The sequence below is a fragment of the Silurus aristotelis genome, assembly GCF_946808225.1.
Source record: "Silurus aristotelis genome assembly, chromosome: 25".
NCBI classification, from domain to species: domain Eukaryota; kingdom Metazoa; phylum Chordata; class Actinopteri; order Siluriformes; family Siluridae; genus Silurus; species Silurus aristotelis.
The window spans coordinates 7,233,870-7,258,552 of record NC_139598.1 but is presented as its reverse complement, the minus strand read 5'-3'; the positions used below and the strand labels follow the sequence as shown (position 1 = coordinate 7,258,552).

The window sequence follows — 24,683 nt, the reverse complement described above, 5'->3', positions numbered from 1 at the left end:
GTGCTTTCACAGTGTTGTTGGTGTTTCTACTGAATTAAGTCATTCTTCTTTCATACCACAACCCTGGATCCTGATCTTAGTTTGTTTCCTTTGCTTTGCTTTAGTTAACTCTTTCCAATTCCTGGAAACCATTATCTCTCAGGTCCTCATGTGAAACCTGAACATCAGCTCTCTGATTGAAAAAGCAGCACTTAGTACTTAATGGTACAGATGAAGAAGTTTAACCTACCGAAGTCAAAGATGGTGCACTTCTACACCTTCTCCATCATTGAATCCATAATCACCTCCTCCGTCACTATCTGGTACGCTGCTGCCACTGCTAAAGACAAAAGCAGACTGCTTTGCTAAGAAGGTGACTGAATGCAATCTGCCACCTCTAAAGGACCTGTACACTTCCAGGACCTAAAAGCAGGCAGCTAAGATTATGGCTCTCACCCTCTAAACCTGAACACAAACATTTTGAGTCACTGCCCTCTAACAGGAGGCTGCGGTGCGATCAGGACCAAAACTTCATGCCACAGAAAGTTTCTTTTTATCTGCAACTGAACTCATCAACAATACCAAGGAAGACCACCTCATCTCCTATCGTCTTCATAAACACTATCATTACATTAATTTGCAGTGATTGTAGGGAGCAAACTTACACGAGGTAAGCGTTGGAGAGAAGGTGGTATAAAAGCAATGGAGTGTGTGTTAGAGAAGTGAAGAAAAGAGTGCAGGCAGGGTGAAGTGGGTGAAGAAGAGTTGCAGGAGTGATTTGTGAAGGGTATCTGCAAGAGTGAAAGGGAAAGTTTATAGGACTGTGGTGAGACCTGCCATGTTGTTATTTTAGAGACAGAGCCGTTGACTAAAAGACAATGGCTGAAGGTTGCAGAGACAAAGATGCTGCGATTTTCACTGAGAGACGTTTAGAAATTAGTTTATTAGTAGGACCATGCAGAAGGCCTGACGGAGGTGGTCATGTGCAATGGAGGGAAATGGGGTATATTGATAGAAGAATGCTGAGGATGGAAGTGACAGGAAAGAGGAAAAGAGGAAGGCCAAGGAAGAGGTTTATGGATGTGGTTAGGTGCTAAGTGTCTGCTTAGTAGCAGGGTGATTGGTTTAAAAGAGGCTGATGTAGAAGACAGTGACATGGAGATGGATGATCTGCTGAAAGAAGATTTTCCTTGTTTTCATTTTTTATAGCACCAGCACACCATGATCATTCCCTTCAAACTCTTGTTAATGTAGGTGGTTCTGATTCTGAATTGGCCTCAGACCCCATGCAAGTTTTATCTTAAAAACTTTATATTTGTGGTTTATTTTATTATAGTAATCATAGAGGATGCAAATTGTTTCTCTCAGTCTCCTAAGACTTTGTGTATTGGTAAGATTGTTTGGAGGACATGGACACTAGGGGAGTGTAACTGTGTTTCTGAGCTCAGCTTGCTGCCTCAGTGAAGCTAAAGGGCGACAGAGAAGCTAAGTGGAGCTAGTTGAGCTGCTGGAACTATGGTAAGTTTTACTATTTTTAAAAGGTCTGATCATCTGTCAGTCCATCAACCGAGTCGGAATTTGTGCAGAGTTGGTCACTTTTGATAAATACCGCTTATTGTTCCCCCCCGACACACGCTGTGACTTGACGCATTTAACATGCGGCCGTGTATCTTAGCGACATTATCACTACGTATTGGTTAGCCTAGCGTGTCTACTGACCTATATGGGTCTATTGGCTATACATTAACTTATTAATGGCATTATTTTAGGCATTCTGTTTTATAAAACGGTGAGTTCTGCTGTACGTGTTATTCATATTTGTACCTCTATCGTGAGTGTTTTGCTCTTCAAGAGAACGTAATTTGATAGTTAGCCAGTTAGCAAGCTAAGGGTTTGTCCAGCTCATAATGCAAGTAAGCGAGACAAGAGTAATTTTTGCTAACTTTTTTCCCCCTGTCGTATTGACTTACCAGTTAAAATCGTAGCGCATTGACCATCAACCAAAAATAAATATAATAAAGTAAAAGGCTACATATGAAGTCATATTTTGTTAATATTTTTCTTAAAAATCCCGCCTCCTGTAATATGATTGGCTATTGCCTGAACCTGATAGCTGGAGTAACCGTGTCCGATTGGAGCACGCCAGGTGAGCACGGAGCACCAGCCAATCACAGTGGCGCAAACGGGATATCCCGGAAGACAAGTTAAAAAAATAAAAATAGAGATATAGTCCTGTTTGATGATCAACACTATATAGACAGCTGTTGAGGACTTCTGTAGGTTGTATTGGACTGTATGCAGGACGTGGTGAAGTGAAACACTTGTTGGTGTACACTCAGATCTGAAACTGACTGGACTTGGATTTTCAGAACTGAAGTGGGGACTCTAAGCAGGACATGGTGGAGTGGAACACTTGGGGTTTACAGTCAGATCTAAGCTGACTAGTGTTGTAAACTGTTTTTTCCAGGAGACTTGGATATCTTTCAGCAGTAGTCTTTATTGCAAACGAGCCTACAAGGCAGAGCTTCAGCGCTGCAATCATCAAGTCCAACTTTAAGAACTAAGCATTGTGGGTTTATGCACATTTTTAGGGGGACAGTCCCTAAGGAGAACAAAGAACTTAGGTGATAAGTAAAACCAAAACATGCAAGAGAAGTAGCTGTCCTGGCTCAGATATCTATCTATCTCTCTCTCTCTCTCTCTCTCTCTCTCTCTCTCTCTCTCTCTCTCTCTCTCTCTCTCTCTCTCTCTCTCTCAGACCACTTCATTATCATAGAAATACTGATAGGTTCACACAGCTTTGGCATTCTCCCATGATCATTAGTTAAATTATGAGCAAATGGTCACCAACACAGCAGGAGATGGAGACAAGGCGATAGCATTTGGCGCTGGCAAACCTCCATTCAGCACTTTGTTTTTACATCATCATGTAATTTATGTTCTTACTTTCGTTTGTCTGCTAAAGATGTATAATGTGTATGTATAGTTCACAATACAGCAGAATAAAATAAAACAGTCAAAGCAGGACGTGGTGAAGTAAAAACATGATAGTGTACAGTCAGAAACTGACTCTAGGTGTGTTTTCACTAATAAAAATACAGATTCCTTATAACACATTCATCAGACATTGTGGTTTTTAAACCAGAATCTAGAACTATATATAGCCAGATTAGATGCCTGTATTTGTCCCTAATCACTGTATAACATTTGTGCAAGTGTAGTGTGTACAGCCTGATCCATAATTAATAACTGTTAAAAAAAAAATATTTAACAAAGAAAAACATGCGTTTATACAGCTTTCCAAAAGGAGAAGTTTATGTAACATTTCCAGAGGTTCTCTGGTCGGACCGTTTTATTAGTTAGTAGGTAGTGCTGGGAAGTTTATCTTCACTTTAAGGGAAAGAAAAAACTGATAGAGTGTATGTAGCTGCTTTGACGTCTAATAATGAGAACCTTTTTTTATTTTTTTTTATTTTTTGAAAAGTCTGTGATATGTTTGATTTAAATTTCTATATTTATGTCAAAAGCATGACAATGGAGATTTTATTATTTCATTTTATTTTTCATTTGTTTGGTTCATTTTCTGCTAAAATGTTAAACAAAATTTTCTCTTTAGAAATAATTAATGAACATTGCTACCTCACTGCTTCTAAATCCTGGGTTTGATCCTGAGATAAAGTTACTAACTGTGTGAAAGGTCTTTGCATGTACTTCTCATATCCACATAAGTTTCCTCCAATTTCCCAGCTTTCCTCCCATCTCACAAAGACGTAGATGGGTTGGCTACGATAAATTGGCTTTAGGTATAAATGTATGTTTGCGCATGTTACACTACGATGAACTGTCATTCCATCTAGAGTGGATTCCTGTTTCACTCAAGTCTTCCTGGAAACCTACTCTGAAACTACTGTGTACCTGATTGGGATAAAGGAGTTACTGGAGGTCAGTGTGTGAGAATATAAAAAATGAACCAATAATAACCGACTAGGGCAGTAGGATCAACTCATTTAAATATGACTTGTGTGTGTTTTGGATCTGCTGGCATTTTGTACTTTTTGTACTGCATCTGTAGATACCTAGAGCGATAGCGCGATCGATCATGTAAATTATCCAAAGGGAAATTTATGATTTGTTTCACTAAATGTGTTCTTGGATACTGGAAAAAGGTTTTGTGTCGTCTTTTCTTGCAAAATTCGACAAGTAATTTCTTCTATTAGTATGCAAATCCTTTTCAGTGGCACACTACATGAATAAAGCCAGCTGGTTTTTGTAAAAAAAAAAAATACTAATAAAAATAAAATCTTAATACAATCTCAGGCAAAACCGGTCCTTTGTCTTGACAGTGCCAATCTTGAATACACCCCTGACAAAACACTTTCGGTAAAGCTATAATATGTGTATTGAGGTCACTGTTTTTAATGTTCTAGGTTGTTTGTTTTTTCTCTCTGAAAGTTCAGTGTCCGTTCATTTATCCAGGTTTACAGTCACAAATGTGTGACTTTATTGCAGCTTCTACCAGCTGCCTGTAATGATGAGACGTGTAGATGAAGCTATTAATAGTCAGAGGGTTTACACATCGCCATGCATAGTCGATTAAACTACAGCTGCTTTTATTTATTTGGAAGGCTAAACAAGAAGGTTCTGTATCATAGGACAGCATGGAAACAGTGACGTTCCTAAAATCATGCACATGGAAAGAGATTTAGCAATACGCAGATAAACACGAGGAGTAGGTTTACTGAGATGTAGAACACTGAGAGGAACAGTGATTTAGCAATGTCAGTGCCTGGTGATTATCATAATTTATGACATTTGGAAGGTGCCCTTATCCAGAATGACTTACAGCTGAGCAGTTGTAGGGTTAAGGGCCTTGGTTTAGGGCCCAGCAGTAGTAACCTGGTGGTGCTGGGGTTGACCTTCTGATCCAAAGTCAAGTGCATAGACATTTCTTTTTATTCTCGTTTAGAATTATTTTGCAAGGTAATATAATTTTTTTTGTGTGTGTGTTTTCTGCTCCTAAGGTCACCTGGTGAAGGTGGTGAATTCGGCACACGTATCTGAACCAACCATCATGGAGTGTTTGTGAAACACTGACATTTTACGGAAAGGCAGAAAGAGACGCAGGCCAGTGACGAGACAATGTCGTCCAACAGGAACCAGAACCCACACGGGCTCAAACAGATTGGGCTGGACCAGATCTGGGATGACCTGCGGGCAGGGATTCAGCAGGTGTATACGCGACAGAGCATGGCCAGGTCACGCTACATGGAGCTCTACACGTATCCTACATGAGGTACAACCAAGGAAATGTATTTTTTCCGCCGCGAATTGCAATAACATTACACATACCCTGTTCCGGATTGTGAAACGATGATGCACTTGTCACTGTGAGGGCGTTCTGCTATGTCTAATCGACACACCCTAGCTTTGGATGTCAATAAAAATCCACACATACCAGAAATACCATAATCATTCACCATTGCTGGATCTCCAGTAGCCCTCCCTGATATCCTCAGTCTGTACAGCACAATGTTCAAAAGCCTCACAGGTTTTGGGACTAAGAGAACCACAACAGCAGATTTACAAGCAAAAATATGAGATTTAGATTATTTTTAGAGATCATATGAAAGGGGTGGTTATCATTTCTTTGAAGTTTGAAGAGGGCAAAACCTCTAAGCCCCTCTTTGTTCTCCCACTTTACCAAACACAACACTAAACCACATTGTATTATATCGTATTCTATTGTACTGTCATCAGTGGTTGAAAATACACATATTAGGAAGTCATAAGCTTTAGGACAAATGGTGCCATCGAAATGCCTTCGGTGGCGTTTCAAGAAAAGATTGACGATCTTCTAGCCGTTGTCTTTGTAATTGTCTTAACCTGGTCACCAGACATGTTTACAATTACTGTACCAGTGTCCATCAGTCAAACCAGGCGAGGGGTGCAGGCATTCCCCCTACCAAACCCTCCAAGAAGTCTCCTACTCCAGGGGGAGCACAGTTTGTTGGGCTTGAACTATACAAAAGACTGAAGGAGTTTCTCAAGAGCTATTTAACAAATCTTCTAAAGGTAAGCCTTACATTTTTTTTTACATTAGCTAAGGGGATGTTAGGCTTCTTCTTTTCTTTTCTTTAGATTTTCTCAATTCCATACAAACAGAATGATGCGTTACGATGAAAGTAAGTGCTGTTTCTAACTACCTGGCTTCAGATGTTTTTTTCCCCGGTCCAATCCTAATCCTTTAATAATCCTTAAAAAAAAAGCTTCAATTTCATCCTCTTATATGTGAACTCTTTCAAATGTGTATTATATTTGCAGGACCAAGCACACAGATATATCTTATGATACAGACCTGATAATATATAATACTATAAATAATCGCACTGGTAAGTCTGTAACAGAAAGCTTTTGTTTGTGGCTTTATGAAATGAAGGAACGAACCCGGCGTCCATGTTTGCGATAGGGTTTTACATGCTCCGTGTATCGTCTTATGCTCTTTTGGTATGCTAATGTTTTTGCCTGTGGCAGGATGGGGAGGATCTGATGGACGAGAGCGTTCTGAAGTTTTACACGCAACAGTGGGAGGACTACCGCTTCTCCAGTAAAGTGTTAAATGGGATTTGCGCCTACCTCAACAGACACTGGGTACGGCGGGAGTGTGACGAAGGGCGGAAAGGAATCTATGAAATCTATTCGGTAAGACGATCATTTGTCTACTGCAGCGTTAACCGACACGCCCTGCTTTCACATCGGAAGGCAGAAAATTGCAGAGGTCATGCCCGGGTTGTCTGTTGTGGGAGTGAATCACTCAGCATTATTCATCTTGTAGCAAAAAAAACGCTTCGGCTACTGTACAGTTTAGACATATAGCTTTGTTTCTTTTGTTTTAAAACCCACAATCAGTTATTTTCAGTTATCAGTTTTTTTTTTTTTATAGATTAAACTATAACATTATATCCAATCACATTTTTCTCATTGAAATCACTGACATTTTTTACTGACTTTTTCCAGCTTGCCTTGGTGACGTGGAGAGAGTGTTTATTCCGCCCACTAAATAAACAGGTGGGCTAGCTTTGCAGACTTCTTTTAAAACATTACTGTTTTTTATTTATTGCTAAATCTAAAGTTCAGCTTGTGGTTGTACAATTTTTTTATTCATCACCGCTAATCATACTAGGTGACGAACGCTGTATTGAAACTCATTGAGAGAGAAAGAAATGGAGAGACTATTAACACCAGGCTGGTCAGTGGAGTTGTACAGTCCTATGGTGAGTATTGTATTATACTCTGCTTTGGGGGCTCCGGGACCGACCAAGTGACCTTTAACTTCTGGTGTTCTGGTGCTGCATCCTATTTGTCATGTCACATGATTACAGGCAGTCAAACACCCCAAAGGATGTATGAACCCATTGGGGCGATAAAATAAGATCACTGTATATCCATATTGACTTGGGGCTTTTAAAAATAAAAAAGCATTAAAGACGCCATTTTGTGCTGTAAGTCCCAGCACCTATTATATATAACACATTACCCTTCTTTTTGTCTCGCACAGTTGAACTGGGCCTGAATGAGGACGATGCGTTTGCTAAAGGACCCACATTATCTGTATACAAAGAGTACTTTGAGAGCCAGTTCTTGGCTGATACAGAACGCTTCTACACAAGGGAAAGCACAGAGTTTCTCCAACAAAACCCTGTAACTGAATACATGAAAAAGGTGGGTTATCAGCGACCCTGATGAAATGTTTGTCTGTGAGTTTCTCCTGCCAGTTTTGTTCATGCAGGAAATGTTTGTAGTGTGTTTATTTACCTTAAAGATATTTATTAGGAATATGAAGCCAAAAAAAAAAAAGAAGTTTAAAGGTTTAAAATTGACTGGCTTCCTTCAAATATGAGTGATGGCGAATTCACTTCATGTTCAGTCAGTATTTAAAATGTGTATTGTCTCACACATAACGTTGTCATTACACAGCAGATAGCACTGGATTTAATGTACTTGTGGGTGTGTATGCAGGCTGAAGCCAGGCTATTAGAGGAGCAGCGGCGGGTTCAGGTTTACCTTCATGAGAGCACACAAGATGAGCTGGCTCGCAAGTGTGAACAGGTTCTCATTGAGAAACACCTGGAGATATTCCATACAGAGTTTCAGAACCTGCTTGATGCTGACAAGAATGAAGGTGAAACGTTTGAGATTTATTATTATCTTTTTCTACTTTGCAGTGACACCAGTGGTTTGGTTGTAGTAATGTGGTTTTCCAGTTTTGGTATGTGTACAGTAAACTTTGTAATTGAATTGGAATTATGGATATTAATATAATTATGGATTTTCCTGCTATTCTTACAATAATTATATTTAACATTAAGAAAGTTACATGGATATGCTGGCTACCAGTCAGGTTGCATACACCAACACACATACACATTTTAAAGCTTAAAAAAAAAACTTTTTAGATTTTGTCTCAAACATTTTAAATAGCCAGGACTACTTCTGGAATTTCTGGAACAACAGACACTTGTTCCAAAATGATGGAAAGAGAAGATCATAGAAAAGCAAAGGAACTGCTCATGATCTAGGGCATACCCCCTCCTCCTGTGAGGTGGACATGTGTGGCTGCGACTGGTTCACTGGTTGATGTGATTGCTGACAAATGCAGCAGGATGTGTACTGGAGTATAAAGGACATATTAGCTGCTCATAGTCAGTCAAATGCTTCTAAACCAATTGGAAGTAATCCTGTAGGCTGTAACCTTAAGCATACAACAAAAGCAAACTAATAGTTTTTAAGGCAAAGAAGTAAAAGGCACTTCAAAGGCCAAGTCAAGCACCTGAACTGAGTCCAAATGAGTGTGTTTCGAGTTGCTGGAGGCAGAATGTCTCAGTGACAAGCAGGAATTAAAGATGGCTGATGTAAAGACCTGGCAGACCCTCACCAGGGAGGAAAGTCAGCATCTGGTGATGTATATGGGTTCCAGACTTCAGGAAGTCATTGACTTCAAAGGTTTTGCAGAAAAGCATTAACTGTGACAATTTATGATTGTTAGTTAATCTAGTTTGTTTTAGTTCCTTGCAACATAGAAAATGTGCTGTAATTCCTGCACTGTTTTAGATGTGGGTGTCGATATATAAACAGTAGGTATTTAATTTCAGCTAAAATAATATAGTCATTGTGCATTTCAACTTTGTGCATTTCACGTTGTTCTTATTTTTACGTATTTTTTTGCACCGCAGATCTGGGCCGAATGTACAACCTCGTCTCGCGCATCACAGACGGTTTAGGGGAGCTGAAGAAACTCTTAGAGACGCACATTTACAACCAAGGCCTGGCAGCCATTGAGAAGTGCGGGGACTCTGCCCTCAATGTAAGACAACAGGTCAAAAAAATTAAACCAAGATTTAATTGAGAAGATTTGAAATGATGTCATGATCAGTGATGTGGTTATATAGCTTAGAGTTGCAAAAGTATGCGCAAATTAAAAACATTGCAATATTTATCCCAATTGTACTCAAATCCCTAAATGAATTCCGATGCAACTAACTGCCATCAAAAGTCGTGTTAGTTTAATGCATTTACACTTAGAAGACATAAAAAAAGGCATCATAAAGATCAAGGAGTTGTCAAAACCAGTCTGGGACTTCTGAGAAAAATCTAAAAAATATATTCGAAGTTTTAAACACCCCTCAGTGCGCCGTTAAATCCATCAAGGGTGTGTCACTACCAGGAGTTGAAGACGCTATCCATCAAAAGTTGGAGGATGGGATGGGATTAATCACACAAGCAACAATTCAGTTTTAGGTTGTAATGCTACAACATATGGAAATGCTCAAGGGGAGTGGGTAGTGTAAATCACATTCTTCTGAAAAGCCATAGTTTATTACAGCCTCCTCACACCAACACCAGCCTCCTGTTTGTTCTAAAAGGAAAACCATTTGTTTTGAATTATAAGACTTCACAGAAATGCTTTTTTTTTTGACTCACAGGATCCTAAAATCTACGTACAGACAATATTGGACGTCCACAAGAAATATAATGCATTGGTGATGTCAGCGTTCAATAACGACGCAGGCTTTGTGGCTGCTCTTGATAAGGTTTGTATTCGTGTTGTCACATTTTCCTTTGGCTTTATGGGTTTTGAACTGTTTGCTTCAAATCCAAATGGGTTCCTTTCTGCAGGCCTGTGGGAGGTTCATCAACAATAATGCTATTACAAAGATGGCTCAGTCGTCAAGCAAATCTCCAGAACTGCTCGCCAGATATTGTGACTCCTTACTGAAAAAGAGGTAAATGCTTGTATGCATTTAGTGTTCCCTTTGATTACTGTAGTGCGCTACCAATTTAGGAAACAACCGAAATACGGCTTTTGGTTTGTCTCCGTGCTGGAAATCCACACCACCACTATTCAAATTATTATATTTTTTTTTTTATAAATTTTTTATATTTATCCACATATCTTCTCAAATTACTACTCGTCCTAACTGCTAAACTAGTAGAATTGTCAATTATGTGTTGGTGGAAAGATCTGAGTCAAAATATTACAATTCTAATATTTTACAGTATCTCACAAAAATGAGTACACCCCTCACATTTCAGCAACCATTTTATTATATCTTCTTAACTGACAATACTATAGAATTGAAACTTGGATATAGGCAATGTGCAGCTTGTATAGCAGTACAGATTTACTGTCCCTTTGAAAATACCTCAACATACAGCCATTATTGTCAATATAACTGGCAACATTTCACTGTTAATATTTAGTTTGAGCATCATTGTTATCATCTGCCTAGGCATGGAATTCATTCATATAATTTAATTTACAGTGAAGGGTGTTCAACATTTCCCATTTCCCTAAAAGTTTCCCTCCCTAAATATTTCATTAAGACTTTAGTATAAATATGCTGCTTTGATAGTATAAGTTTGTGAGCTCTGACTTGTAACTGTTACTGTTGTTTTGATTTTTAGCTCGAAGAACCCTGAGGAAGAAGAGCTGGAGGACACACTCAACCAAGTGGTAAGTCTCACATGCGTTATAACATGAATCTTCTTAAAATAATGTGGTGCAAATATCTTGTTTTTGTTGTTGTTTGAAGTAAGATTTTTGATGCACTGAATGCGAGATTCATATTTGAGTCCCAGACATGTGGGATCCTCTGATGTTTTTTTTTTTTTTCTTTGTCCTGCTTGATGGTATAATATTGATATCATATGGAATTATGTCACACTGCTTTTTAATTAAATTAATTATTTATTTATTTATTTATTTTTCTTTAGAGGTTATTTCATGCATTTTATTTTTTAGTATATACAAATATTAATTGTACATTTTGACATTAAATAATTCATTTACATTAAAAATAAAAAAAAATGTATTCATTTACATTTATTTATTTATTTAACTGTGACTACTTTATTGTTGGTAGTTTATGATCAAGCCTATACACATGCACTATATATATATATATATATATATATATATATGCATGCTTATCGTTGATATATATGATATAATATATTTTTGTCACACCACACATCTTTGCAGGACAATCCTGATGTTCATTGTATATTGAAATAAGAAATGTAATAAAAAAAACCCTTTCAAATAATTGCTTTCTTTGAAAGATGGTGGTTTTCAAATACATTGAAGATAAGGACGTTTTCCAGAAATTCTATGCCAAAATGCTGGCTAAGAGGCTGGTGCACCAGAACAGTGCCAGCGATGATGCCGAGGCCAGTATGATCTCCAAATTAAAGGTTTGTATGCTAGCTTTATATAAAAATTGAAGGCTTGTATGTTAACTTATATTTATTTATTATAACGTGAAACACGTTTTTATGTTCAAGACATTGTCAAAAGCTTATTTCTCTAGCGTTAATAAAATTAAGGAATTCTCTCAGTATGTATGATGTAATTTCTTCCCTGGACTGTTTTTTTTCTCTGCAGCAAGCATGTGGTTTTGAGTACACCTCCAAGCTACAGCGCATGTTCCAGGACATCGGTGTCAGCAAGGACTTGAACGAGCAATTTAAAAAGCACCTTACAAACTCTGAGCCTTTGGACTGTAAGTGTACTTCCTCATGATGATTTTCTAGCTCTTAGGACATCTATATCGACCACATTCGTAAATTGCCCTGGTTGATTGTCCGTTTTGTCTCTTTCCCTCAGTGGATTTCTGCATTCAGGTCCTCAGCTCAGGCTCCTGGCCTTTCCAGCAGTCATGCACATTCGCATTGCCTTCAGAGGTAAGACACACTGCACCGTTCTGTAAATCTGTTCAGGAAATTAAAATCATATCACAAAATCGTGTTTGCTTTAAATCCATTACAAAATAGGGTTTTAATATTCAAATAGGGGTATAATAATTTTAATATTAAATTTAAATAATTTACTAGTCCACCAGAAAATTGCATGCCCTGATATTCTGTCTGTATTGGCTTGGAAACTTTACTGACTAGGATAAAAATAGCTATGTTAATGTAATAACATTATTGTCAGGGAGTGCAATAGGTAGGGGCATTAATATAGATTAATGAAAAGAATTGAGTGACTTAATGATAAATGACTTCCAAGGGAATGGACAACTGTGCAACTATACCCAGGCTCTTGGAAATGATTTTAATGTTGGGATTGTGACCTTCAGAACAGTATTCAACTTTTTCACTGGATTTCTGTCCTCACATAAGTAATACATTTTTTAGGCTGATGGCTATTGATTTGTCAACCCCTGTGGGGTAGATGCTTTTCAGTAAGAAAAAAGTCATATCGCATTTATTCTGTTAATGCTTTTGGTCTTCTTTTTTTTTTTACTTTGGGAGGAGAATTGGGAGGGAAGTTCTGCAACCAAGCAGTAAGAATGAAAAGAATGCAAAGCTTGTTTTGCGATGCAGAGCATCTAGGTTGATCATGATTCTTCATCTTCATTCCCCCAACCCCATCTTTTTTTCTCAGCTGGAGCGCAGTTACCAAAGATTCACAGCTTTCTATGCCAGCAGACACAGTGGGCGCAAACTGACCTGGCTCTACCATTTATCCAAGGGCGAGCTAGTCACCAACTGCTTCAAGAACAGATACACTCTACAGGTCAGACAGTGCGGCGTATCAGTTTCTAACGTCACAATTTGTGATGTCATATGCCTGGAAACATTAAGAATTTAAGTGTTTAGTGGCAGATAGAAAAGCAGGGGGAAATACACAACGCAGACGCGACACAAAAACAGGATTGATTTAGGTTCACGTGTATTAGTATTTTTTTGAGTATAAAAACGTCTAATCACACTGCACTTTTATTAGTATATTGCACTCATGCTAGACCCAAATGCAATCTTTGTCCAATCCTCAAACACACTTGGTTGTAAAGTCGAAATTTGAGTAAAAATTCACAAGTTAAGTGGCTTTTATTGTCATTTTAACCATATATATAGTAGGTACAGTACACAGGGACAGAAAACAACATTCTTTAAGGACCAAGCTGCTACACAAGACAACATGGATACACTAGACAACACAGAACGAGTCAAAGACATAAACAGACCTGCACTGCAACACAACACGATACAAGAACAGCAGCACAGTGCAACCAGTACAAAAAAGCTGATGTGGAATTAAAGTGTGTGTGTGTGTGTGTGTGTGTGTGTGTGTGTGTGTGTGTGTGTGTGTGTGTGTGTGTGTGTGTGTGTGTGTGTGTGTGTGTGTGTGTGTGTGTGTGTGTGTGTGTGTGCTCATGCACGCATCATCCTAGTCTCTATGTTAAGGATGTGATTGTAATTAGAGAAAGACCAGAGAGCATCATTGTGCAGGAACACATTATATAGTTTCTTATCGACTCATTGTTTGTTTCTTATCAAAATCTTTTCTTTTCTTATCAAAACCTCCCTACACTCCAGATCCTGCGTTTGGTTCTAGAAAACTAATTTGGCAAAAGAATACAAAAATAGATTTTTTGTAATCTTATAATCAAAAAAGCTAGATAGATGTGATTTTTTTTTTATTTCCTTGATTCACATGTATGTTTTTGCAGTGGTGGCGGTGTAAATCAACAATGATATACAAGAATTTCAGTTAGTCTGAGACACTGATTCTAAATGTTTCTGAAATGAAAAATATATGCAGTCGACGTGCTTGCACTATAAATTTGTATACGAGATATATGCAGATGATCATAACTGTCTTTCTTTTTAGGCATCCACCTTCCAGATGGCCATTCTGCTGCAGTTCAACATGGAGAACAGCTACACAGTTCAGCAGCTGGCTGACAGCACGCAGATTAAAGTAGTGAGTAACAGAACCCGTTCCATTAACAACACACAGTCACTGTACCTAATAAGGTGTATGATATTTCTGTCACTATAAGATAAGGTTTTTACAACCCGAATTCTGGAAATGTTGGGACGTTTATTTAAATTTGAATAAAATGAAAACTAAAAGACTTTTACACAATAGAACATAGAGAACATAACAAATGTTTAAGCTGAGAAATCGTACACTTTTATGCACAACAGGTCTCAAAAAGTTGGCACAGGGTCATGTTCACCATGGTGTAGCATCTCCACTTCTTTTCAAAACAGTTTGAAGATGTCTAGGCGTCAAGATTCTGGAGTTTTTCTGTTGGAATTTGGTCTCATTCTTGCCTGATATTGGTTTCCAGCTGCTGAAGAGTTCGTAGTCGTCTTTTTTTCTTTAATGATGTGCCACATGTTCTCTATAGGTAAAAGATCTGGACTGCAATCAGGCCAATTCAGCACCCGGACTCTTCTACTACGAAGCCATGATGTTGTAATAGCTGCAGTATGTGGTTTTGTTTCTGAAAAACACAAGGCTTTCCCTGAAATAGTTGTCGTCTGGAGGGAGCATATGTTGCTCTAAAACCTTTTTATATACCTTTCAGCATTCATAGTGCCTTCCAGAACACTCAAGCTGCATATACTGTAGGCACTTATGAACCCCTGTACCATCAGAGATGCTGGCTTTTGAACCGAACGCTGATAACACGCTGGAAGGTCTCGCTTTTCTTTACTTGTCCGTGATTTCCAACATGAATGTGGACACGTCTGACCACTTTTCCAGTCCATTTTAGTTGAGCCTCCACCCATAGGACATGACAGCACTTCTGGACCATGTTCACATATGACTATGATTTTTGCATGATAGAGCTTTAGTTGGCATCTGCAGATGGCACGGGGGATTGTGTTTACAGACAGTGGTTTCTGGAAGTTCTCCTGGGCCCATTTACTAATGTAAATGACAATCATGCTGATAAGTGCAGTTTCATCTGAAGGTTTAAAGACCATGGGCATCGGCCTTGTCCTTTACGCACCAAGATTTCTCCAGTCTCTGTGAATCTTTTGATGATATAATGCAGCGGCCCCCAACCTTTTTTCCGCACGGACCGGTTTAATGTCAGACAATATTTTCATGGCCTTTAAGGTGTGGCGGATAAATACAACAAAATAAAATGATACAACTGGTATTTTCTAAATATTATAAAAAAACTGTGAATCCACTGTGTTGTTTTTTGTTCATTTTGCTGGCTTGGGGGTTTCAATTTAGCAGTAATGTATTATGTGTTAGCGGCCGGAGATGCCCCTTTAAGAAGGTAGCGGATGGAGGTAAAACATGTGACCGAGGCATCATGACATGCATCAAGAGTGAATTATAGACAGATGTGGCAGAGAGAATCCGGTAATTTTCCAAAATAAAACATTGTTCAGAATCAGATAATAAATAAAACAGAAATAATGTAAGTTTTGTATTTTTTCCGTGCAGCCTGGTAATTTAATTGATCCATTATTGACCAACGTGCCGGTCCGCGGCCCGGGGGTTGGGGACCACTGATGTAATGTACTGTAGATGATGAGGTTTTCAAAGCCTGTGCTATTTGATGTTGAGTATTGATGTTTTAAATGTATTCCACTATCATCTTTTTCACAGATTGGAGAGCCTTTGTCCATCTAAGACATCCCTTTTATAGTTAAAATTTCTCAGTTTAAACACTTATGTTTTCTATGTTCTATTGTGAATAAAATATTGGCTCATTTGATTTAAAAGAACATTGTAAGAACAGTGTAAAAGAACATTGAGCAGAAAAATTACCAGACAAAGTTTCTTTTTCAGAATTAGATAATCACATCATGGCTAATATGTTTATACAGGATTTGTTTTTGTTTTTTATAGGAAAGGAAATAAACTGATTAAACATGACCTGTTGAATAATAGCGAAAAAATGTTACAATGTCTAGTGTGGTAATTATCTCATGGTTTATGATTTCTGAAATTTTACATATTTTTATTTAACAGGATATTTTGGTTCAGGTTTTGCAAATCCTGTTGAAGTCTAAGTTGTTGGTAAGTAGTAATCATTCTTTTGAATAAATACATGCGCATTTTTATTTGAAACAATAGTATTATATAGTGGAGATATTGTGATTTGTGGGGGAGAGTAGGGAGCAGGTGGAGAAGAGCCTGGAGAGGTGGAGGTACGTGCTGGAGAGAAGGGGCATGAAAGTCAGTAGGACAGAGTACATGTGTATGAATTAGAGTTGGGGGGGAGAGGTGGTAAATGGTGGAGGAGTTCAGGTACCTGTGGTCAACTGTGCAAAGTAATGGAGAGTGTGTTAGAGCAGTGAAGAAAAGAGTGCAGACAGGGTGGAATGGGTGGAGAAAAGTGGCAGGAGCGATTTGTGACAGGGATCAGCCCAGAATTACACAGGAGGAGCTTGTTATGATCTTAAGGGAGCATGGACCATTGGTAACACACCAAGGTCTCTCTGCTCAAGAATACACATGAACAGGCTTCTGACGTTTGTAAACAGAAACCTGAATGATTCAGAGAAGGCTTGGGAGAATGTGATGTGGTCAGATGAGACCAAAATTGAGCTTTTTGACATCAACCCAACTCACCATGTATGGAGGCAGAGAAATGCTGAATATGACCCCAAGCACACCATCCCCCCCTGTCAAACATTGAGGTGGAAACATTCTGGGGCTGTTTCTCTGCTAAGGGTACAGGAAGACGTCTTAACATGCACTGCAGTATCTTCGATGAGAACCTCCTGGCAGCAGCCAGAACATGGGAGGTGAATGGGACTTCCAGCATGACAATGACCAAAAACATATGACCAAGGCTTTAATCAGATGATCCTGTAGCCCATTTCAGCCTTGTGCAGGTCTACAGTCTTGTCCCTTACATCCTTTGGCAGCCCTTTGGTCTTGCCAATGGTGGTGGAGAGGTTTGAATGGAAGAGGTTGATTCTGTAATGGGTGTCTTTTATATACATAACGAGTTGATATTGGGAGTTCTTTCTTAAAAGGACAGGATTAATTTGGGTGTGTGGGAATCAGAATTCTTGCTGGTTGGCACGTGATCACATTTATTTCACTCGATCGAAGTTAATTATTAACCTTTCTTTAATGGATACATTTTGGATATCCTGTCTCTCTCTGTTAAAACAAACCCACCATAAAATTCTAGACTGTTCATTTCATTGTAAGGGGGTAATTTTTCAAAACCAATTTTTGCTTAAAATATTTCAAATATGCATAGTTTCTTACCATCGTTTGACTTTTGCATTATTTAGTTTTGTGATACCTTACATCCGAGTGCTTCAATGGTATCTTATTATGCATAATCCATCAGTGGCTCCACCGACCAATCTGGCTTCGTTCCGAGTTCATATGAATCACTACGATCTGTCATAAGTCTGACACATGACCTCTTTTTACAATGTTATGCCCTGCACAAAATCTTTGGGTACTCATTGCAGAACATCTCCGAACAACCCCACCCTACCCCACCTCACCCACACCATATTCCACTAGATTGTCTTTAATCTCTGAATGTGTTGCTCTAGTTTATATTATATTATTTATTATTTGCCCTCCAAAAAATACCAATAAAATCTGGTATCAGGAAACATTGTGCACTTTAAATCAATCAAATTTTTATTTGTCACATACACATACATACATTCTACGATATGCAGTGAAATGCTGTTTTAAGATGATCTAGCATGAGGGAATAGGATGGGGAGAATAAAAACAAAGAAAAAAAAAAGGCAGATAAATCATTTATAAAACTATATAAAATATAAGAATATATAAAGATTTATATGAGAAAAAAGGTGTATATACAAAATATGCTTATGGCAGGTTTATGTGATTGTCCTTCAAGTGTCCGTGTGCGGTATGGTGTGGTATAAATATAAAGTGCACTGTGCTGTGTGAGTCCAGAGCTTAAGTGACAGTCCAGAGTTTGAAGTGTTGTAGTGCGAAAAGAAAAATATGTGCAGAGAAAAAGTGTGATCATGGAGAGAGTGGGCCAGTTTTTAGATCCTGGGTGTTTCCTGGTTTAAACTCAAAATGGCCTGGGGGAAGAAGCTCCTCCTCATTCTCTCTGTGTTTGCTTTCAGGGAGCGGAAGCGCTTCCCTGAACGCAACAAAGAAAAGAGTCCATTTTTGGGATGGCTGAGGTCCTTCATAATCTTCCTGGCCCTGGTCCTGCACCGTGTGCTGTTGATGTCCCGCAGGTTATGGAGCTCGGTGCGGATGGTACGTTCAGCTGAACGCACCACCCTCTGGATGGCTCGCCTGTCCTGCATGGGGCTGTTTCCGAACCAGGAAGTGTTGCTACCCTTCAGAACGCTCTCAATGGTACAAGTGTAAAAAGTCTTTAGCACCTGAGAGGGTAGTTTCAAGTCCCTTAAGCGTCTCAGATGGTTCAGATGGTACAGACGCTGCCGGGCCTTCTTCACCAGGTTGTTGGTGTGACAGGACCAAGACAGGTCCTGTGTGATGTGAACACCTAGGTACCAGAACTGTCCACTCTCTCCTCTGGGGTCCCGTTGATGTTTAGCGGTTGGTATCACCGCTCCTGCTTTGTGCTGAAGTCCACTATCAACTCCTTAGTCTTGCTGACGTTCAGAAGAAGGTTGTTCTCTTGGCACCATCTCTCCAGGGTTTTAACCTCCTGTAGGTAGGCCGTCTCGTCGTTGTTGGAGATCAGGCCCACCACAACAGTGTCGTCAGCAAACTTGATGATGGTTGTGGAGTTGGAAGTGGCCACACAGTCTGATGTGTACAGGGAGTACAGCAGGGGGCTCAGAACACAACCCTGGGGGGCTCCAGTGCTGAGGGTGAGGGTGGATGAGGTGTGTTTTCCCACCCGTACGGCTTGTGGTCTGTCTGTCAGGAAGTTAGAGATCCATTGACACAGCGGCAGGCTAAGTCCCAGGACCTCCAACTTAGAGGTAAGTGTGGAGGGAATTATGGTGTTAAATGCTGAACTGTAGTCCACAAACAGCATCTTTGTATAATTCCCATTTCTGTGGTCCGGGTGGCTCATCTTAGTGTGGAGGAGATGAGCAATTGCGTTCTCAGTAGAACGATTATGACGGTAAGCGAACTGTAGGGTCCAGTGTGTCTGGTAGTGATGAAGTCTCTGACCAGTCTCTTAAAGCACTTCATCACTACTGAGGTCAAGGCTACAGGGCGGTAGTCGTTGAGGCAGACGGGCTGGGGTTTCTTCGGGACAGGAACAATGGTGGACTGTTCGAAACATGAGGGGACAACAGACTGTTCCAGTGAGAGGTTTGATATCTCAGTGAACACCGGTGCTAGCTGGTCAGCACAGGCTTCCAGAACCCGACCTGTGATGCCATCTGGTCCTGCTGCCTTCCTGGTATTCACTCTCTTGAACGCCCTCCTCACTTCATGCTCCGAGATGGTGAACATGTTCACCTCTCCGGCTCTCTCGGCATGCACGCTGTTTGTGCCGCTAGCGTGGTTAGCTGCAGCCTCAAAACAAGTTTAAAAGATGTTTAGCTCATCTGCCAATATTTAATGGTATTGGTTATATTTGGTATTGAGAGATTTTGATTGCTACACTTTTAAAATGAACAAATTTTAAAATTTGCTCATAAAAATTACATTTTCGTATTATTGGTGCACTTTTTTTTTTTACTCTTGAAACAATAAAAAGCCATTTTCTTCTTTTTGTGCTTTCAGTATTACCGTAATTTCGGGACTATTAAGCGCACCCAAATATAAGCCACCCACTGAATTTTAAAAAGATTTTTATTTTGAACATAAATAAGCCGCACCTGTGTATAAGCCGTGTCTACATTGTCTACATAATGTCTACATTGAAGCTAATGAACTTTACACAGGCTTTAACGAAAGACAGTGTCTGTTACACGGCTTGTATCTAAACAGTAGCCTACCAAGAAAGTCATTGTTTACTGTCTTCCTCCTTCCTTTCACAACAATTTCTCTCGGTAGTTTTTCTTTTGGCATCGTCATGCGTTTAAAAATCACCATCGGTGAAGCTTTTCTCCCGATGCCGTGCAGCTCAGAACACAGGTGAAGTGCGTTTTTTTTTTTTTTCCCCCATGTATTTTCTGTGTGTGTGTGTGTGTGTGTGTGTGTGTGTGTGTGTGATGGGTGAACGCAACATTCACAGACCAAAGACAAGTTTGAATAAATGTAAATTTGTTTAGCAGCTGGAGCAAACAAAACCGCAGCGACACCACGATAAGTGTTCATGATGAGACCACTTGAAGTGATTCGTTTTACACCCTATTAATAAACACATGCCCGATGTTAAACTGTGTTTTTTTCCAGGTTTTGGAGGACGAGAATGCAAACATCGATGAAATGGACTTCAAACCTGAGACACTCATAAAGCTTTTCTCAGGCTATAAAAAGTAAGCCTGTCGATTCTATAGCTTTTTTTTTAGTCTTACCTCAAATGATTATTCATGTAACCTTATTTACACATTGGATTCATGGATTTCTCTTCTTCCCACGTTTACAGCAAGAAGTTGCGGGTCAACATCAACGTGCCAATGAAGACCGAGCAGAAACAAGAGCAGGAGACGACACACAAAAACATCGAAGAGGACAGAAAGCTCCTTATACAGGTGAGGATGGGGATCGACACATTCCATGTCTTTCCACCAGTAAGCACTGGGAAGAAAAGCACAATGCTTTTTATTTGTATAGACAAGTTGATCCAGCTAAAAGAAACCCATTTGGTTGGCGCAGCTTTAATTGCAACATTGCTGGAATACAGTTTAAGGAAGAAAAATGAACACCAAATTCACAAGAGATTCTTTTCTCACCAATGGTATTTGGAAGACGCCTTTGTCCAAAACAACTTTTAAAGTGGTGTTGATCAATAAATGCGTTCTAATGCTGGTTCATCAGGATACACACTAATACTGTCGGTCTAAAACTGGGGGAAAAAATGGTTAGAAAGATTTTATTTCAATTTTTTTCTTAGACGTGCTAATCTCTCGAAGAGCTCTAGTGAGCTTTTCAGAGATCTGGAGCATGTTCACTCCACCACCTCAATGCCAGAGCAGAGAAGAGTCTGGAAGCATGTCTTCGTTGTTCCTAGAGAGCTGGTGGGATCAGTCGAGGAGCGGTTGAGGAATCGGATATGCCGCACAGCTTGGTGCAGTGAGAGATGGGTAGATGGGATCAGTGCTGAGAGGGCCGTCTTTGGCGATAAAAGCCTCATTGTTTTAAATCTGACGTGGGCAGAAACAGGAAGCCAGTGGAGGGAGGTGTGGAAAAGTTTCATGCAGCTCCTCTCTGTTTTTGTTTGTGATATTGAATAGCATTATATGACCGTTCTGGCAGACACCAGGCTCGGCTGGTACTGACTGAACGGAGGGTATGTGTTTAAGCCGGATGCACAGATGTAAAGTTGAGAGTTGGTCAGACTGAATGACTGCCACTGTAAAGTACCACTGTATCGCTCTCTTTTGGTAGAAAGAACCGTTAGTCCTATCAGGGAGATGAACAGCATTGTAGTTCATGAAAACTGAGCAGAATGATGTCTTATAAAAGATGTTTAAAAATATATATTTTTATTCAAACTTTTAAAGAAATCGTATGGACGTCATTGCAAATGACATTAATTATACTTTAATTTAGTACTAAATTCAGATTGCAGTACAATTCAGAGTAGGGCTGCTGCTATCGATTATTTCAGAAATGAAGTCTTCTACCATCGATTAATTGAGTACAGTATAACGTCGATACTCGCGCGGGTTGCGTTCTATGACTCCTAGCGAGTAACAACAAATGGCGAGGTTTTGATGGTTCCTTTTTCAAGGGGAACTGTTGTGTACTGAACAAAAGTAACTCAACAAAAATTGTGAATTACTTGTTATAAATTTTTTATTTACTTTAAATGAATGATACAATAATAAAATCATTTTTTTTATGTCATTTTTAGTACAAACTCTGTTTTGAAATGTTCTCGCGAACTATCAGATTTTTCACGAGTTACACTTGGAACTATCGAGATCGCAAGTATCGAGGTTCCACTGTAATCGGATTAGAAGTACTTTTTCTTTATTGAAGAGCAGCACTTAATAAGAGAGAAAATGAGACGGGTCTCTTCAAATGAAAGAGTAATTCGTTTTTCTTTTTTCGAAAAATGTAAATTTTTATTGCTGAAACGGCTTAAAAAAGCATCGGTAAAAACTGAACCCGTTTAGTGCATTTAATCGCCATATCACATCAAAAATACAAATACAGCGCGTTTAAAAATTCCCTCCGCACTGCCGCATAGAGCAGGTAATAGAAAACTGTTCGTTTAATAAAACTTATCATTTTTACTCCTGTATTTATGTATTAAATCTCGCGATGTGGTTTTCTTGTCTCCGGAAAATCTGCTTGAAATATTCCACGGACTGAATCTGTGTGGTATTTGCCAGCTTTTAAAAACGTGCTCCACTACTCTGCTCTACGCCGCCACTGCCGAGGGCCTTTTGACTGCACTGTATATAAATAAAAATATAAAAATCAATTTCAAATTACGTTAAAAACGGCAACTGCACTGTACCGTGCTTTCCTTATGTTTTACTTTGAAATGATCCCAAACTTTTTGGCGTTTTCTTTGGCCTGAATCTTCTCCTCATCCCTCAATTTTTCAGTCTGCAGCGTGATACCTGTCCGGCGCGCTCCAGAGTTTAGCGGGTGGTGCGTCAGTAATAATGGTCCGTAGGAAACACGCTGTTTCGTGTTTAGTTAAATGGACTAAATAAATTTTTGTACTCGAGGAATCGTTACAGCCCTAATTCAGAGTCGAGGCTGAATCCACGATTAAAGAGCCTTGTCATTCATGTCCTTAATGTGTGCACACACTTTCTTTTTCTCTTTTTCTCTCTGCGTGGGTGTTATCAGGCTGCTATCGTCAGAATCATGAAGATGAGGAAAGTCCTAAAGCACCAGCAACTCCTTGCCGAAGTACTAAACCAGTTGTCATCACGTTTCAAACCTCGAGTCCCTGTCATCAAGGTACAACACGTCGTCGTCTAATCCGAAATAAAACCACGAGGGGAATCGTGTACTGACTTCACGCATGTTTGTCTTTCAGAAATGCATCGATATTTTGATAGAGAAGGAATACCTGGAGCGCGTCGACGGCGAGAAGGACACCTACAGCTACCTAGCTTAAACGTTTACTTCACACGCCTGACCCAAACATCATTCCCGAAGCCTCTTGGCTTTCATCAGAAGGGATGCACTCGCACGAAACCGGACACTGGAGCGCCCTCTAAACGCAGGGGTCTTACACTGCTGTTCTCCTGAAGTCTCGGCTCTGCCGCTCAGGACCTCCATCGCCGTTTTTTTGATCTGTAAATACGCCGTCGCACTCTTAGGGAGACCTGACCAGGCTTTAGGCTTGCATGTTTCTGCCTCTCTTCGGACAAAAATATAGCTGATTAATTTATAAATAAAATTGAATGGCTTTAGCCTGAGTTAAAAAAGAATTATTATTGCATTCAATAAGGAAAAAAAAGGAACGAATTCTAGCGGCACTTTACGAACGCGTTTGTTAAACTCCTTGTAGAGTCGTGAAAGCAGCCTTTATCCGCTCCATCATTTGTATAGTGTGGTTTTGTTTTATAAATGTCACGAATAAACTTTAAATTTTCTGTACGTTGTCTTTGTCCTTTTGTTCAGTAATCGAAACCACATCGCTCCATGTTTTCATCGAGACTCGCCGGTTTTACAAAAGTATTTCAAAGGCTGTCTGGGGGGGGGGGGGCTGGACACAATACAACAGTTTCCTCACTCGTTACTTTTTTTTTTATTTTTTTTATAATAGGACAGTATGGGAGCAAGATACACTTTGGACAGTCCTGTGTTTAACTGGAACGTTTTCTAAAGCAGTGAGATCACGAACATTAAATATTTGTTTTGAAAGTGTGCTACATTTCACCAACCCTACAAAATATGTAGTGCAAAAACACTATCTGTCTGTTCAGTAATTAAGGAACGACACACTTGTTTTCAGGCAATAAATAACAGTGGGGTCTTAACAACTCTGCTGCTATATATTACATCATCTTTTTCTTTTGGCTTCTCCCATTAGGGGGCGCCACAGCGGATCATCAGTCTCCATACCCCCCTGTCCTCTACATCTGCCTTTTTCACACCAACTACCTGCATGTCTTCCCTCACCACATCCATGAACCTCCTCCTTGGCCTTCCTTTTTTCCTCCTTCCTGGTGGCTCCATCCTCAGCATTCTCCTACCAGTATAACTCATGTAACCTTCATTCCTCCTCTCGTTCTCCTCCTTCGGCCAACAGTAGCCTAATTTCCCCCGTTACCCTGTTTTCTAAAGATACCTGTGGCGGTCGTTGGTAACCCGGGCCTCGACTGATTCGGTATGAAATTCTTATTTGTGATCC

General features: G+C 39.6%; 1 protein-coding gene and 1 long non-coding RNA gene across 5 annotated transcripts; both read left to right on the top strand.

The window, feature by feature from the left end:
- Nucleotides 1-1,337: 1,337 nt before the first annotated feature.
- Nucleotides 1,338-23,923, top strand: cul1b (cullin 1b). Of its 4 annotated transcripts, XM_083529923.1 has the most exons (24): nt 1,353-1,497; nt 2,981-3,054; nt 3,837-3,921; nt 5,001-5,258; nt 5,874-6,051; nt 6,511-6,678; nt 6,994-7,044; nt 7,160-7,250; nt 7,535-7,698; nt 7,996-8,158; nt 9,210-9,340; nt 9,960-10,067; nt 10,153-10,259; nt 10,942-10,990; nt 11,599-11,730; nt 11,921-12,038; nt 12,143-12,219; nt 12,926-13,057; nt 14,156-14,248; nt 16,271-16,318; nt 20,591-20,673; nt 20,784-20,889; nt 23,168-23,281; nt 23,361-23,923. In XM_083529923.1, exons 4-24 carry the CDS (start codon nt 5,119-5,121, stop codon nt 23,439-23,441), a joined length of 2,334 nt encoding a protein of 777 aa, XP_083386049.1. In that variant the 5' UTR covers nt 1,353-1,497; nt 2,981-3,054; nt 3,837-3,921; nt 5,001-5,118; the 3' UTR covers nt 23,442-23,923. The 4 variants fall into 4 exon arrangements, with proteins under 4 accessions (XP_083386047.1, XP_083386048.1, XP_083386049.1 ...); XM_083529921.1 differs by lacking the exon at nt 2,981-3,054 and having other exon boundaries at nt 1,338-1,497; XM_083529924.1 differs by lacking the exons at nt 1,353-1,497; nt 2,981-3,054 and adding an exon at nt 1,538-1,768.
- Nucleotides 14,478-15,444, top strand: LOC310719914. Its single transcript, XR_014531609.1, has 2 exons — nt 14,478-14,901; nt 14,932-15,444. It is a non-coding gene; the product is annotated as an uncharacterized lncRNA (long non-coding RNA).
- Nucleotides 23,924-24,683: the final 760 nt, after the last annotated feature.